The sequence below is a fragment of the Procambarus clarkii genome, chromosome 46 (genome assembly GCF_040958095.1).
Source record: "Procambarus clarkii isolate CNS0578487 chromosome 46, FALCON_Pclarkii_2.0, whole genome shotgun sequence".
NCBI classification, from domain to species: Eukaryota; Metazoa; Arthropoda; class Malacostraca; order Decapoda; family Cambaridae; genus Procambarus; species Procambarus clarkii.
Window position 1 is genome coordinate 29,949,537 of NC_091195.1, and position 17,676 is coordinate 29,967,212.

The 17,676-nt window shown below is 47.0% G+C and overlaps 1 protein-coding gene across 2 annotated transcripts in view; it reads right to left on the reverse strand.

Annotated features, from left to right (window-relative positions):
- LOC123770548 (methylthioribose-1-phosphate isomerase) overlaps positions 1 to 17,676 on the reverse strand; it is a 177,077-nt gene that overhangs the window by 153,230 nt on the left and 6,171 nt on the right. For both annotated transcript variants that reach the window (XM_069301891.1, XM_045762558.2), the window contains exon 2: positions 5,789 to 6,021. In XM_069301891.1, coding sequence (XP_069157992.1) covers positions 5,789 to 6,021 — 233 coding nt within the window. The remainder of the gene's footprint in view (positions 1 to 5,788; positions 6,022 to 17,676) is intronic.

Consider the following 17,676-nt stretch of genomic DNA (forward strand, 5'->3'; position numbering starts at 1 on the left):
TACAAAGATGTGAGAAACAACTACACAGCCGTGAGGAGAGGCAGAAAAAAATTTGAAAAAGTGATAGCATACAAATGTAAAACAGAACCAGGCCTATTTTACAAATTCATAAACAACAAATTGCAGGTAAAGGATAATATTCAGAGGTTGAAAAAGGGAAACAGATTCACAGAAAACGAAAATGAAATATGTGAAACATTAAACGAAAAGTTCCAGAGTGTGTTTGTACAAAATGAAATCTTCAGAGAACCAGACACAATGAGAATTCCAGAGAACAACATAGAGGTGTCTAGATGTAACACTGTAACAGTGTTTGGGTTAGTTTATTTAAAATATATATAGAATATGAGTCACAGACAGGGATTTGGAAAGGCGCCAAGTTGTCGGCGGAGATCTCACACCTCTAACCGTTAATGACCCCAAGTGACCTGAGGTCAGATCATGAGAATTTCACCTTGCTTCCGCTAAGCTTATAATTGTAGTCTGGTAGCTTTCAAACATGCCGACGTTTAAGGAGTGGCTTGGTAGTGCCGGAGGCTATCTACTTGTGGGCGGAGTTAGTACTAGGGTCCCCAATATATACTGAGGGAGCATAGAGCATTAACCCTTAAAGTGCGCATCACTTCATATGAAGTGTAAATCGTTTTACCAGTCAACTGCGCTTCACTTCATATGAAGTGTATGGGTACCGCGCACGATTTGAATGGCCCGCGGTGTAGCTGGGGGTCCCATACGCTGCCCAGGGGCTCTAGTAAACAGCGGCCATTTTGAAAAAAAATCCAGCTCACGATCCGATGGCATGGGAGGCCTCAGTTTAGCGAGAGTCACCATGGCGAGCGCACGGTCAAACGCCTCACGGGCACGCACCACTCAGTCCCTCACCCCAGAGCAAATAGCCCACGAATTATTCTCTGAAGGTGAAGAAAGTGTGTTTGACGATTCAGACAACGATGAGGATTATACACAGTTGTCGGGTGATAGTAGCAGCAGCAGTGAAAGTGAGAATGACCGCCATGCCATGGCGAGGCCTATACGCTCTCCCATGCCTCCTCACCCATTTTCTACCCCAATTCTACCACGACCTCACAGTTCCTGTGGATATTTTCTGTTTGAGGGTGACGAGTCAGAGGGAGGTGACTCCTTTTCTGGGTTTAGTGACTCAGATCAAAGTTTTATTGAGCCTGTGGCTGGTACCAGTGGTGTAACTGGGCGAGAAATTGTCGCGTCAGCAGCATCTCGCCCGGCCAAGCGCCACCGCATGGCACCACATGAGGGACCAAGACCCTCGTGTTCACGTGCACCCACCTCACGTGCAACCACCTCACGTGCACGTAGCCGCCGTGCTTCTCGCAGACGGTATTCAGCTCCTGGTCGCCGGTATGCATCGCTTCCTCGCCGTCTTTCCTCTGCATCTCGCAGGACGCCTGGTGTACTTGAGTGGAGTGATGGTGACGATTTTATTCCTAATATTCCTCACTTTGACGATAAAGATGTAGGGATTACAAACCTTTTCCCTAATCAAGGTGAGGACATGGCTGAGATGGAATATTTTACAGCATTCTATGATGAACCACTCATGGAATACATTGTACACCAAACGAACCTGCATGCTGCTTACCTGATTGAGAGGGAAATCACAGAATTTTCACGACTGCAGCGTTGGAAAAATACCACAGTGGCGGAAATGTATGTGTTTTTGGCACTCTGTTTGTTGATGAAGCACTGTCACAAACATGCAATAAATGACTATTGGAGCAAGGACAAGACAATACCAACACCTTTATTCGGGAAATATATGTCACGAGACAGGTTTCAGATACTCCTCAGGTGTCTACATTTTGGAAGTGTTCAGGACCGAACACCTGATGATAGACTGTGGCGAGTGAGGCACTACATGAACGATGTTATTGGAAAATTCAGAGATTTTTACGTACCAGCACAGAAGCTGGTGGTTGATGAATCTCTCATACTTTTCAAGGGGCGTGTTCCATTCAAACAGTACATTCCCTCAAAACAAAACCGATTTGGCCTGAAATTTTTTGTTCTTTGTGATTGTGAGACAGGATACGTGTTACACATGATTCTGTACTCGGCTAGTGATGTAGACATTCCCGGTAACGACGAACATGGATTCTCGGGGAGTGTAGTGAAGACCATCATGGCTCCGTGGATGAACAAGGGACACATTTTATACACAGATAATTACTATACAAGTCCCTTGCTAGCTCGGTTCTTGCTAGAAAATAGAACCGGATTGGTTGGTACAGTAAAGACACAACGAAGGGAAATGCCTGTGTTTGACAACGACATTGCAGTTGGTGAGTGTCAGAGAAGGAAAAGTGATAACATTCTGTCAGTTCGGTGGAAAGACAAAAGAGAGGTGAACTTGTTGACAACAATTCATGATGGAACAATGGTGAACAGTGGGAAAGTGAGCCATAAAACAAACGCACCACTATATAAGCCAGACTGTGTTTTAGACTATAATATCAACATGCGGTTGATTGATAAATCAGACATGATGATTGGCACTGCAGAGTGTGTGCGGAAGACATGTAGGTGGACGAAAAAGTGTTCTTCCATCTTGTGGACATGAGCATGCTGAACTGTTTCAACATGTACCTTGTGAGAACTGGACGTAAGCCCACTTTCCGTGACTTTGTATTTGATGCTGCAATACAGTTATTAGGAAAGTTTGCAAAAGATGTCCCAGGTATTCAGCGGCCCATCATAAACCCACTGTTGCAGCATGCTGGTACTCCACGCCTCGCTCACACTGAAGGCTTCCTAGCACACAAACTTAAGTATTTGCCACCTGGTGTGAAGCGTGCAATAGCCCAACGTGATTGCTTGGTGTGTAAAACAACGACACGTAGAGACAAGAAACGGAAGCTTGTGCAAACATGGTGTGAAACGTGTGGTATCCCATTATGTGCTGTCGACTGCTTCAATGACTACCACAGTCTAGAAATCTTCTAAGTGTGCTTCAAAGTGTGTATAGCGTGTGCGAGTGTGTAAATATGTAAACATATAAGCAGATAGCATGTGCGTGTGTGTAAATATATACAAATATAAGCAGAACATACAATATAATAGACTGTAATGACATATTATATTGCCGTAATTGAAAACATTTGTGTGCGCCTGTGTATACTCAAATATGCAACAATTATTGATACAAAATATGTTCAAACAGTATTTGAAACACAATTAGTGAAAAAAAATTAGATAAAATGCGCTTAGACATTGTAAATAAATAGCGCGAAAATATATTTGTGGCAACTCTGGCTGTTTGAGGACCGTGCGCAACACCTCCCGGGCGTGTACTGCATGAGCGAACATGCAGATTGTGACGTCATCACAGAGCTTCTCGGCTCTATTGCAACAAAAGTAAGTACAATAGAATTTTTTTTTTATTTTTCCCGTGATCAGTGAACAGAACTTAACAGATTAGCAAAAAAAAAAATTTTTTTTTTTTTTCAAAATGACATGCGCCTGTGTGGATAGCAGGATATTAGACCCCGAGCATGTTAAGGGTTAAGCAACAGGAGACCAGCCAGCAGAGCAGAGCAGACGGCCCTAGCAGGGAGGCTGTCGGCCGGCAGGGCGGGAGTCTCTGTCAACTACAGACCCCCCCCCTCTCTATCCAGCTATAGGCAGAGACACTTGGTGAGTTGAGCAGTAAGGTGACTTGGTCGTGTTTACATATGTTGTGTGATGATCAGGGGCAGTCAAGTTGTAGGGTTCTCGAATTCTTGGATGATGACTCACTTTGCATATTAAACTGGAACATTTTAATTGAATTGCTAAATTATGATACTTCATGTGAAATATAATTATGAATTTATTATTTAAATTGTGTTTAACTTTGCCCCCTAGAGCTTTGAGTTGAGGTGAGAAAGCCTCGGTGGTTACTAGATTCAAGATATTTATGAGTACATGTTTGGAGTTGATACATGGTACAGAGGGAACATACTAATAATGAACTCATGATAACATCTTTGGTGAATATTGTGATACAGACAAGTTCCATTCCTTGTCTTGTATGTAATGATCATGAATGGATGGTGGCAGCATTTCGTCTTCTACTATCTACTCTTCTACTTCTACTATCTACTCTTCTACTTCTACCTATCTACACCTCTCCCTCCACCCCTCTCTAAACTCTCACTTTCAACTAATGACCCTCATCGCTCCTCCCACCTCTCTACCCCTCACCCCAAACCCTCTCTAATTACTTCACTATTCATTTCTTTCCTTTCGTTTTCTCTTAAACGTTTGTGGCAATGATTCTGTATTCTAGAGTTCTCTCTAGAGTTTCGGGTAACTGATCAAGTGACGGCGCCTTGCAGTCTTAGCACCTAGGTAGTCAAATACCTAGGTTACAAGGTGTTGAACGAGAGAGGTTGCCTTAGGAACTCTGGGAGTGCTCTAGAATAGTTAGCTAACTGGGGACGGGATAACGGACTAGAGAGAGCTGTTTCCCCGGCCTCGTTAGTTAACTGGGGGGTGGAATAATGGACAAGATAGAGGTATTTCCCCCACCCCCCGTTACATAGAGAGGAAGTGGAAAATATGCTAAAGGAGCTAAGTAAGAACAAAGCAGTTGGTCCAGATGGAGTTTCACCATGGGTTCTGAGAGACTGTGCATCTGAGCTCAGCATTCCACTTCACCTGATTTTTCAGGCATTTCTGTTTACAGGAGTCGTAACAAGACGCGTGGAAAAAGGCTACCATAGTTCCAATATACAAAAGTGGTGGCAGGGAAGACCCCCCTTAATTATAGACCTGTATCGTTGACATGTGTAATAGTCAAAATATTACAAGTTATATGACAGGAAGCTGGGAAGACGGGACACCACGAGCGTAGCTCTCCTCCTGTATCTACACTTTGGTAATTTACTTCTTTTCCGTGCTGAAAATGCTCAACCACTTGGGGTGGTCGGTAGAGCGATGGTCTCGCTTCATGAAGGTCGGCGTTCAATCCCCGACCGTCCAAGTGGTTGAGCACTATTCCTTACCCCCCCGTCACATCCCAAATCCATATCCTGACCCCTTCCCAGTGCTATATAGGCGTAATGGCTTGGCACTTTCCCCTGATAATTCCCTTCCCTTCCTCCAGCACCTTAATTTAATTAAAACTTACAAGATGTGTCAAATTTGAAGTACTATATTCATTGTTGAGAACTTTAACTGAATTTTTCTGTATGAACAGATTTTTCAACTTTGAGCCACCTTTAAAAATATCAGTTTCTGCCCAGTTCTCACCATTTTTATATATTATGTGCAAAGCTCTCAGTTCTAAGTTGTCCTAAGGGTCGTTTAGTCAAAGCCATAACATTTGGAGTTATAAATTTTGGGCATCTAAATTTTCCACATACAGTATTTGGATGGCAACATTGAAAAAATGTTTTACAGTAAACTATACTCTCAAAGGAATTATATGCCATTCTGAGACAATAGTTAATAAAATAACAATTGGTGACATTTGAATATTTTTAAGCTAATTTGAAATTGTGAATTTTTTTTCTATTTTTTTTTTTAACTTTTTTCTGTTCATGGTATGATATTGATCCATCAGAAAAAGTTGGAGCATTTATCATGAAGATATTATTCACAAAAAATTTTGTGTGTTTGAGGAAGTTTCGGTACACAAGCACCGGGCCCCTTAACACCAGACAGCATTTTCATGTATTCTTTAAAATGACATGCATTTTTATTAGAATTAAACTGAAATTAAAACCATTAAATGCCTAATACTGCAGAAATAGTTTGATATGGTACTCACAGTTCGATCATATCTGCAACAGTAATACTATCTTCACATAATTTTTTGCTGATAGCTGTCAGTTCATCAGCAGCTTTCTTCATGTTAACTGCAGTGGGTCGTGCTGTTACTAGATACTCCAGCTTTTCAGATATGGCTTTAAACACTTCCTCTTTATCAGTGAATGATGAATTGATTAATTCAGTAGCAAGACTCAGGCAACCTACGATTGCAATTGCAGGAGCTCCTCGGACCTGTGAAAGAAACCAGAGTGAAACTAGAATAGTCAATACTGAATACCTATATTACATACTGGAATATGCATCAATCCTACAGCTCACAAGCTGCATTGTGCATGTTGTGCATGCTTGACAAGTTTATATCACAAATTACTAACAAATGAGGTACAGTACACATGGTTCGTCCTCCCTGCATTGCTAACATTTGAGGTACAGTACAAATGGTTCCTGTCCAACCTGCATTGATAACATTTGAGGTACAGTACACATGGTTCCTGTCCAACCTGCATTGCTAACATTTGTTAGCAGCCCCCCGTGGCACAGGGGTAAGACACCCGCACTTCACGGATAATTTGGCCCGAGTTCATATTCTGGCTGGGGAGGATTGACTAGGCGCCACTCTTTAACTGTACACCTCTGTTCACCCAGCAGTGAATGGGGTACCTGGTTGTTAAATGATTTGGCAGGTTGTATTCCAGGGATGTGTCGATGTCAACGCCATTTGTTGAGTGTACCCAACCCCATTTTCTGTTCCCTAATGGAAGGCTGTGATCTTACCGACACCTGTATAGTTTCCTCCTTACTATAAAATTTGTATTCCTCAGAAGTAATGTGTGGGGTACCTTGGTCGACAAGTCAGTACACCCGGAGTGACCAGCAAGGTCACTTGCAGTGGTCACAGTCTTGCAGTCCTGAATGCAAGACTTGTTTCAGTGGGAACAAATAGTACCTAGTCAGGGGAAACAGTGAACTGTCTGTGAATCGTTATTATCTAATCCCGAAGTCGATCGGATAATAAATGAATTTTGTACAAATATTTTTTTATCGGACGCCAGCACAGTCCGACGCTCGGACTCGAGAAAAAAATCGGACGCCAGGGGTGTTTGAAGAGTGTGATATTGTTAATTATATTTCAATGGTTACCTGGTTGATGGAGTTCTGGGAGTTCTTCTACTCCCCAAGCCTGGCCCGGGGCCAGACTTGACTTGTGAGAGTTTGGTCCACCAGGCTGTTGCTTGGAGCGGCCTGCAGGCCCACATACCCACCACAGCCCGGTTGGTCCGGCACTCCTTGAAGGAAACAATCTAGTTTCCTCTTGAAGATGTCCACAGTTGTTCCCGCAATATTTCTGATGCTCGCTGGTAGGACGTTGAACAACCGTGAACCTCTGATGTTCATACAGTGTTCTCTGATTGTGCCCATGGCACCTCTGCTCTTCACTGGTTCTATTCTGCATTTTCTTCCATGTCGTTCACTCCAGTACGTTGTTATTTTACTGTGCAGATTTGGGACCTGTCCCTCCAGTATTTTCCATGTGTATATTATTTGGTATCTCTCTCGTCTCCTTTCTAGTGAGTACATTTGAAGAGCTTTGAGACGATCCCAATAATTTAGGTGCTTTATCTCGTCTATGCGCGCCGTATATGTTCTCTGTATTCCATACTATATTCCATACTATAACTTATTTTGAATGTATGTACTTTTACCTTAATAAACATTATCTTATTTGTCTTATCTATTCAAAAGTAAAACCAAAAAGTACCTAAATTCCTCCTCAAAGTTTCCTACCTTATGCTTTAAACTCGCACTGTATCTTGTATTACCCACTTCCCCAATATTATTACTTAAGACATATTCTTACCAGTGTAATCACCTCTGTCGACTTATATTGTAGTTATTGGTTGATATAAAACTTTGCTACAATGTACCTTTTTATCTTACCTGATATGTTAGAGTAAGGACCTGCCCGAAACGCTATGCACGTTAGTGGCTTTGCATGAATGCAAAAATACCAGGCTTATATAATCTAACCAACCCATTGTACTTTCTTGCAAATAAATTATTATTATTATTTATCTTTATCTTTTATTATTTATCAGAGCTTTAATATACCAATGTGCTTTAATATATTTACTAATCTCTCTCATCTTATTTTTTTCTTGCAATGTATCTGTTATTTTATTAATTCTGCTAGAATTTACCTACTTAATATTATCTGTTAGATTAAGGACCTGCCCGAAACGCTGCACGTACTAGTGGCTTTACAAGATTGTAAATACTATGCTATTTATTCTCACAAACCCAATGTACCTTCTTGTATATATATATATAAATAAATAAATAAATAAATAAATAAATAAATAAATAAATAAATAAATAAATAATCAGCGTTGAATGTAATGAAACACCATTTTCTGGGCGAGACCCGTTGGCTCCCCGGAGCTTTCCCAGGCTGATATGCTAATGTCAGACTTTGGCATCAGTCATGTGTATGGAGTTCTTAGGCCTACCAGGGACCACAGCCAGAACCTGGCCCCCTCAGAAAGGCAAGGGGAGCAATGGCCTATAGAAACCCCGGTGTGGTTGGAAGCATTCTATGTCTGCCATTGACCGGAACAGGCACCCAGAAAGGTAAGCGCCTCAAAACAAACCCCTATTCTGGTTAAAATTGCTACCAAAAGCCGAACTAGTGGATAGAACTCCTCAACAGAAAACAAGCAAACTAGTGTGACGTCACACACCGCAGCGCTGCTGTCTGCGCAGCTTCCCCCCTCCCCCGGGAAGGGGAAGGGGGAGCCCCAGACCCTCCACGCCGGCTACCCACACCTCAGTTCTTGAGGCTGGATGTCAAAAACGCAAAAAAAACGCCGACCAGAGGGAGGGAGGAATGCCGGGGAGCCTCCGGGACTCACCCAGAAAATGGCGTTTCATTACATTCAACGCTGGTTTTCTGGAGGGAGCCCCATCGGCTCCCCGGAGCTAACTATCCACAAATGGAAAAAGAGGGACTTACCCGGGAGGCGGTCGTCGCTCACTCCTCAACTCAAAGCCGAGACAACTGGCTGCAACCGCCGACCCAAAGCAACACAGGCCGGACGAGGCCCAGGGACATTCACAAGGTAACGAGCAGCCAGGACCCTGTTCGACCTCCAAAAACCCCGCGTCCGAATATCAGACCAAGACATATTCCCAAACACAGCAGCAAGAGCCGCGAACTTACGGACGTCATGGGCACGGGGATAGACCGCAGGCTGGCTGGACTTGATAACCCTGCGGACAACCTGGGAGACCCAAACCCGCAAACAGGGAAGAAGGGAAACCGGATCATCCCAAAGCGCGTCCCCGGACACAGAAGCCGTGGTGCGCAAATAATGGCGAAGCGCCGCAACCGGACACAAAACATGATGCACCCCCAGCCTGATGAACCAAGCATCAACCACCCACGGACCCCCTCCGGAACGCAGCAGTCTCATTCTTCGCCAGAAAAGAAGGAGACGGCTGCAAGCGAACAAAACAATCTCCACGACCAAAAGTGCAGAAACCCCTGCGCCAGAGGAGAGCATGAAGCTCCCCTACCCGAACCCCAGAGGCTAATGCCAACAAGAAAAGAGCCTGGGAGAAACAGTCCCGGACTAAAGGGGCCACAACGAAACGAGGAGACGAAAGGTAAGCGAGCACTCGGTCCAAAGACCAGGACGGCTCAGGCAGCGCATGAGCAGGCCGGAGGTGAAACAAGGCACGAGACACCTTGCAAAACGGCACAGATGTAACATCGATACCGAAGGCAAGCTGAAGCAGTTCCGCCAGTGCCGCACGATGCAAGGTGACAGTGTTAGGCATAAGATGATGGTCCTGAAACAACCATGAGAGAAAGGACAAGACCACCCTAAGAGACAATGAACTAACACGACGAAGACGCAAAAAGAAACAGAAGGACCGCCAGGAAACTTCATACTGCCACCGAGAAGAAGCCCTCAGGTGGGACACCAACAAGGAGGCCACCTGATCACCATAGGGATGATGATACACTCGAGTCAAAAAACCCATACGCGAAGACTTGAGGAGAAGATCGAACCAGCCATGTGGCGTACCGGCCCGATCTGCGGAAAGAGGCGGAGCCGCGGGAAAACCCTCGGGTTCGAACACCGAGCAAGCAGCCCCTGAAACCAAGGCTGGGCCGGCCACCAAGGGGCCAGAAGGACAACTCTCCCCTGGTAAGTCTCCAAGCGAGTCAGGACCTGGAGCAACAGCCAGGTCGAGGGAAAGAGGTACAGAAACCCCCACCTCGACCAGTCTAGCCGAAAGGCATCGACCCCAACGGCCTAGCGATCAGGGAAGGGCGCCGCATACTCGGGAAGACGCCGCGACAACGCCGACGCGAAGAGGTCCACCTCGGGGCGCTCGAACGTCTGTCAAAGCCAATGGAAGGACAAATCGTCGACCGTCCACTCTGTGGAGAGGGGAACGAAGCGAGACAGGGCGTCGGCCAAGACGTTGGACACTCCCTGTACGTGAACCGCCAGGAGAGCCAAACCCCGAGAACTCAGCAGACGAGTCACCCGAAGCGATCAACCCCAAAGAGACAAGGACCGCATCGAACCCCCGCGGTTCAGGCAATGAAGCACCGGAGAGCAGTCCGAATGGAGCCGAATCGTCGATCCGCGGGCTACCCGAATCCTCCAAAGAGCAAACCACACTGCCGCGAACTTGCACACCGTGCTGTGAGCTCGACGGACAAACCATGCCCCTGGCCGGCCTGGTGAGCACTGGTCACAAAACCCCAGTCGAGAGACGACGCATCCGTGTACACATCGAGCAAGGGCTCGGGTAGGCACCAAGGCACTGAACCCCGAAAAACCCAAAGAGGAAGCCGGAGAGGCAGCAGCCGACGCAAGACCCCCGGGGTCGAACCCTGCAATCGCGAGAGAGGCGGAAGGGGTGACCCCGAAGGAACCAGAACAGCCGACAAAGCCAAACCTGACCCGGCGGGTAGACCACCATCGCGAAGTTCAGGCTCCCACACAGCCCCTCGAGCAACCGCCGGGTGACCCGCGGGCCCACCAGAAACAGACGAAGGCGGGACCGCAGCCGCAGGAGAGACTCCGGAGGGAGAGACAAGGAGGCGGTCCGAGAGTCCCAAACGAGACCCAGCCAAGTCCGAACCTGAGAGGGGACCAGATGGGACTTCCTCCAGATCGCCAAGAACCCGAACCCGGCGAGTTGGGAAAGAACCAAATCCCTGGCTAGCAAGCAAGCTGACCGGCTGGGAGCCCAAACCAGCCAGTCGTCGAGGTAGGCCAACACCCGAACACCTAGGAGATGCAAACGGGCTACTACAACCCGTGTAAGGTGCGTAAACACGCGAGGTGCCAGGTTCAACCCGAACGGGAGACAGCGAAAGCGGTAACTCAGACGCCCCACAACAAAACCGAGCCAGTCCCTGAACCGTGGATGAATCGGGACATGCCAATAAGCGTCCCAGAGGTCCAGGGACACCATTCAAGCGCCTGGCTCCAAGAGGAGCTGAACCTCAGACAGTGTAGTCATCCGAAAGGAGGGGCAATGAACCCAGAGGTTCAGGTGGGACAAGTCCAGAATGAACCGCAGGTCCACACAGTCCCGTTTCAGGACCGGAAACAGACGGGAAACCCATCTGAGGGACGACGTCGTTTCGACAACGCCCAAGCGAACCCACTACAAAACGACCCAACAGAGCGCAGGGGAAGAAACCTGCCCTGCCATCCCTGACCCCCCAAAGGGGGAGGGGCCACCCAACACCACCGCAGGCCGACAGACACGACCCGAAACGCCCACGAATCGTGGGACCAGGCATGGGCGAACAGCGCAAGCCGCCCCCCCCCCCCATTGCCCCGTCAATGGGGCAAACCTCGAAAGGGCCGACAACCCTTACGAGACCCAGAACCCCGCACAGAGTGAACACCGCGCCGACCAGATGAGGGAGGGTCCGAAGTAGGAGCCGAACTCAATCCTGACACCAGTGGCCTACTACGATGAGAGGAACCCCGAGCCCTGGCACGACCCTTCCGGGAAGACCCACCCCGGGATCCCCGGAAAACCAACAAGTCTGACATTGGACGACAAGCCGACAATGCAGCCTTTATAAACTGCGCCACGGCCGACTCCTCAAACAGAAGAGGACAAAAAGGCAAAGAATGCCTATGAGCCAGAGCCCAAGCAGATTCCACGAAGGAACCCAGCACCATCTGCCGACATGCGAGACGGGAAGCATAAAACAGGGAAACTGCATCCCGCAAAATCGGTGTGAACAGCTTCAACAAGGCAGCTGACAAACGAGCTGCCGAGGACAAGGCGCTGGACCCAAGCGTCCTCACATCCTCCACGAGCCAATCCGAAGACAGCTCCAGGAGGGAAAAGAACCACAAGGCCGAAGCCAAAAGGCCCCGGGCGCGCAAGTCCTCCGCTATGAGCACCGCCGAAAGGGTGGGAACCTGCACATGGAGCTGAATAACGCCCACATCGCAGGGAAGGGCAGGGGCAAACAAGCACTCATTCAGGTACTCAAGATCGCCGCCCAGGAAAACCTGAAGCACCGTGGAAACTTCCCGCCACTCCAGCGTGCGGGAACGACAGAAGAAATGCCAGGAATCCAGAACAAACAAGGGGCAGTCTGCTAGCCAGGACGACTCCGGAACCTCGTAACGGAGCCAGAAAGGGAACGAAGTCCCAAACCTGAACTCAGAGGGATCCATTTCCGAGGCATAATCCGGGTCACGCAGGAGATAAGTTGCAAAGGCCGCCCGCACCACACCAGGTTGGATGCGATAAGCAGAAAACCTCCGGAAAGACGGAACCGACATACCCAGGGAACACGGAACCGAACCAAGGGAGGGGTCGACACCAAATCCAACTCGTACGCAGAGGGGGGAAAAGAAAACCCCACACCTTGTAACAATAAGCCCCGCTCAGAGGGAAGAAAAACCCAGGCGGGGTCCAGCAGGGCCCAAGGCCCCCAAGTCAGCCCCTCCCCAGCCTCAAGGTCCTTCACCGCAGGACCTGGGGCCGAGTCCTCTCTCCAAGCCCCGACCCCACAAGACAAGGACGGAGCAGCCATAGAAGCCGGAAGAAAGGGGGCCCACTGGTCAGACCCAGAAGCTTCGGCCGGGAGACAAGACTCGAATGCTTCTGCCGCTCCCCCGGAAGGGGCATCCCCCGAAGCTGCCCGAGTCTCGAGATCAAGTAACCCCTGCCCTGACCCCGAAACCCTCAGATGCTTCGGGGCCGGAAGCACGGGGGGGGAGGGGGGACCAGAACGAACAGAAGGGGAAGGACGAGGAGGTGCGGACTGAACCAGGATCGAAGCGACCCCCACCCCCAAGTCTGGGTCTCAAAAAGCAAAGCGGGGCAGCCCCGAGGAATCCAGGTGAGCAACTATGCGAGCGCATTCAACAGACGAAACCTAGATTGCAACGCACGCGCCGCCTGTACCCGAATAGAATCATCAGAGAATTGGGTAAATTGAGTCACAAGCAAGCAGCAACACTCACATATAATGTGTAGATAAAGGTAAACCAACAAAATCAATAGAGAGGGGGGGAGGGGAGTGAAGAATAAGGAGAGGGGGGAACAAGTTCCTGAAGATTGCATACACCAACATAGATAGTGTGAGATCGAAGATACTGGAGTTAAGTGATGTAATACAGCTGCAGACACCAGACATTGTTGCACTCACGGAGACAAAACTTGAAGATGTTATTTTAAATGAGATCATATTCCCAAGGGGCTACTCAATTTGGACGCGGGACAGAAAAATTAGGAAAGGCGGTGGCGTTGCTGTGCTGGTAAAAGAACACCTAAAGGTGAACGAAATAATGACTGCCAATCCACAAGAAGTTGATATAATGGCACTAGAGATCTGCCATGAGGATGATAAACTAATGGTCATAAATGCATATAGTCCACCGCCAAGCAGCACATGGTCAGAGGAGGAGCTAGATAGTAAACGAGAAGGTTTTATAAAAATAATGAGAGAGATTATAGCAAGAGCGGATAACGATAGATCACGACTGTTGATAGTCGGTGACTTCAACTTGAAATCCATAGACTGGGAAGCATATGAAGCTAAAACAGAAGATTTTTGGACCTGTAGATTTGTAGACCTCATCCTGGAAACATTCTTGTATCAACATGTTAAACAAGCTACGAGGATGAGGGAAGGGGACGTTCCCTCCATGCTAGATTTGATATTTACCAGGAAGGAGGAAGAGATATTTGACATTCAGTACCTTCCTCCCTTGGGTGAAAGTGACCATGTCTTCTTGGGAATAAAGCATGCAATGCGTTATAATCTGGAAGAAAATAAGGAGGTTGAAGCAGTTGAAAAACCTGACTTCAGGAGAGGACATTATGGCGACCTTAGAATTTTTTTTTTTGTGAGTATAATTGGACAGACTTGATGCTAGGCAAGGAAGTGAATGAGATGTATGTCAAGTTTTGTGAAATATATGATAAAGGCACAAAATTTTGTATACCAAAACAGAGATGTAGAACTAGGAAACAGAGTTGGTTCAATAGAAATTGTGAGAGGGCCAGAGACCAAAAGACACAAAAATGGATTCAATACAGGAAGAGGCCAAACCCCCAAACATACCAGCGATACAAAGATGCGAGAAACAACTACACGGCAGTGAGGAGAGAGGCAGAAAGAAATTTTGAAAAAGGGATTGCAGACAAATATAAAACAGAACCAGGTCTATTCTATAAATTCATAAACAACAAACTGCAGGTAAAGGATAATATTCAGAGGTTGAAAATGGGAAATAGATTCACGGAAAATGAAAAGGAAATGTGAGAAACACTAAATGAAAAGTTCCAAAGTGTGTTTGTACAAAATGAAATCTTTAGGGAACCAGACACAATACGAATTCCAGAGAACAACATTGAGCACATAGAGGTGTCTAGAGACGAAGTGGAAAAAATGCTCAAGGAGCAAAGTAAGAACAAACCAGTTGGTCCGGATGGAGTTTCACCATGGGTTCTGAGAGAATGTGCACCTGAGCTCAGCATTCCACTTCAACTGATTTTTCAGGCATCCCTGTGTACAGGAGTTGTAGCTGATGTGTGGAAAAAGGCTAACGTAGTTCCAATCTTCAAAAGTGGAAGCAGGGAAGACCCCCTTAATTACAGACCTGTATCATTGACAAGTGTAATAGTCAAAATATTGGAAAAAATAATTAAAACTAAATGGGTAGAACACCTGGAGGAAAACGACATAATATCAGACAGACAGTATGGTTTTCGATCTGAAAGATCCTGTGTAACGAACTTACTCAGTTCTTATGATCAAGCCACAGATTTTACAGGACAGAGATGGTAGGGTTGACTGCATCTATCTGGACCTAAAAAAGGCTTTCGACAGAGTTCCCCATAAGAGGTTGTTCTGGAAACTGGAACATATTGGAGGAGTGACAGGTAAGCTACTAACATGGATGAAAAATTTCCTAACTGACAGAAAAATGAGGGCCGTAATCAGAGGCAAGGTATCAGATTGGAGGAGTGTCACGAGTGGAGTACCACAAGGTTCAGTTCTTGCACCGGTAATGTTCATTGTCTACATAAATGATCTACCAGTGGGAATACAGAATTACATGAACATGTTTGCTGATGATGCTAAGATAATAGGGAAGATAAGAAACCTAGATGATTGTCATGCCCTTCAAGAAGATCTAGACAAAATAAGTATATGGAGCAACACTTGGCAAATGGAATTTAATGTGAATAAATGCCATGTTATGGAATGTGGAATTGGAGAACATAAACCCCACACAACCTATAAATTATGTGAGAAATATTTAAAGAATTCTGACAAAGAAAAGGATCTAGGGGTGGTTCTAGATAGAAAACTGTCACCTGAGGGCCACATTAAGAACATTGTGCGAGGAGCCTATGCTACACTTTCTAACCTCAGAATTGCTTTTAAATACATGGATGGAGAAATACTAAAGAAATTGTTCACGACTTTTATTAGACCAAAGCTGGAATATGCAGCGGTTGTATGGTGCCCATATCTTAAGAAGCACATCAACAAACTGGAAAAAGTGCAACGACATGCCACTAAGTGGCTCCCAGAACTGAAGGACAAGAGCTACGAGGAGAGGTTAGAGGCATTAAATATGCAAAAACTAAAAGATAGAAGAAAAAGAGGCGATATGATCACTACGTTCAAAATAGTAACAGGAATAGATCAAATTGATAGGGAAGAATTCCTGAGACCGGGAACTTCAAGAACAAGAGGTCATAGATTTAAACTAACGAAACAAAGCTGCCGGAGAAATATACGGAAATTCACTTTTGTAAACAGAGTGGTAGACGGTTGGAACGAGTTAAGTGAGAGGGTAGTGGAGGCCAAAACAGTCAGTAATTTCAAAGCATTATATGACAAAGAGTGCTGGGGAGACGGGACACCACAAGCGTAGCTCTCATCCTGTAACTACACTTAGGTAATTACACTTAGGTAATTACTCACAGGACTCAGGGTCGAAAGTATCACTGACCCAACAGGCAGGGTGGCAGAGGCAAAAACAATGAGGGGTCACCCTGAGACAAGGGGACCCTCATTGCAAAGACCCTCGAGCAACCCTCAAACTCGCACACAGCGAGCGGGGACTCCGGGGGTCACATCCATCGGACTCATGCGCCCCCTAGGAGATTCCCAGGGTCCTGAGCGTTTACTTTAAGAGGACTCGCGTTCAGGTAGTCCCAGGCAGGGCGCTGCTAACCGGCGCCCAAAACTACGAAGCGAACTTCTATAGCTGTACCCCAGGGACGTGTACACTCACGGGGACCTAGCAGGAGGGGAGCCACTGAGGAGAACTGTGGAAGGGCAAACACCAGTGGAATAATAGGGCAGAACCCCACACCAGACAAAAACAAAAAGAAAAACAAAACACCACAAGAGGACAGCGAACCCCAAGGAACAGAGCCGGCCGCTATGTCGGGAATACAAGCTATGCAGCACCCTGCGTCCCTACCAGTGCAAACTGCCTCTTACCTGCCGGTAACAAGGGAGAACAGAATACCCAAGAGCCCAACAGGCGGCCGAAAAAGTGAAAAGGCAAAACGGACCAGCGGAGGCAGACCCCGAGGAGCCTGTGGCAGGTGGCCCCAAGCCCCAAGGGCAGTACTTATGGGGCACCTAGGGAAGGAAGCCATAGGCGCATGCAGCCCGAGTACTGAAGATAACTCCTGGCTCTCGCACCTACAAAAACAAACACCACACGCAAAGCACAGTACTGCAGCGACACCGAAGCCAGAGCACACGACCTTCGCCTATAGCATCAGCCTCAAGAACCGAGGTGTGGGTAGCCAGCGTGGAGGGTCTGGGGCTCTCCCTTCCCCCTCCCGGGGAGGGGGAAGCTGCGCAGACAGCGGTGCGGCGACGTGTGACGTCACACTAGTTTGCTTGTTTTCTGTTGGGGAGTTCTATCCATTAGTTCGGCTTTTGGTAGCAATTTTAACCAGAATAGGGGTTTGTTTTGAGGCGCTTACCTTTCTGGGTGCCTGTTCCAGTCGATGGCAGACATAGAATGCTACCAACCACACGGGGGTTTCTATAGGCCATTGCTCCCCTTGCCTCTCTGAGGGGGCCCGGTTCTGGCCGTGGTCCCCGGTAGGCCTAAGAACTCCATACACATGACTGATGCCAAAGTCTGACATTAGCATATCAGCCTGGGAGAGCTCCGGGGAGCCGACGGGGCTCCCCCCAGAAAAAAAAAAATTATTATTATTATTATTATTATTATTATTATTATTCATTCCCTTTTGATTCATATCACAACTCTCCCAAATAAACAGAATTAAATTAATTTTAGTTCATGTACAACAACAACTTTCCGAAAGTGTCCTGAGACT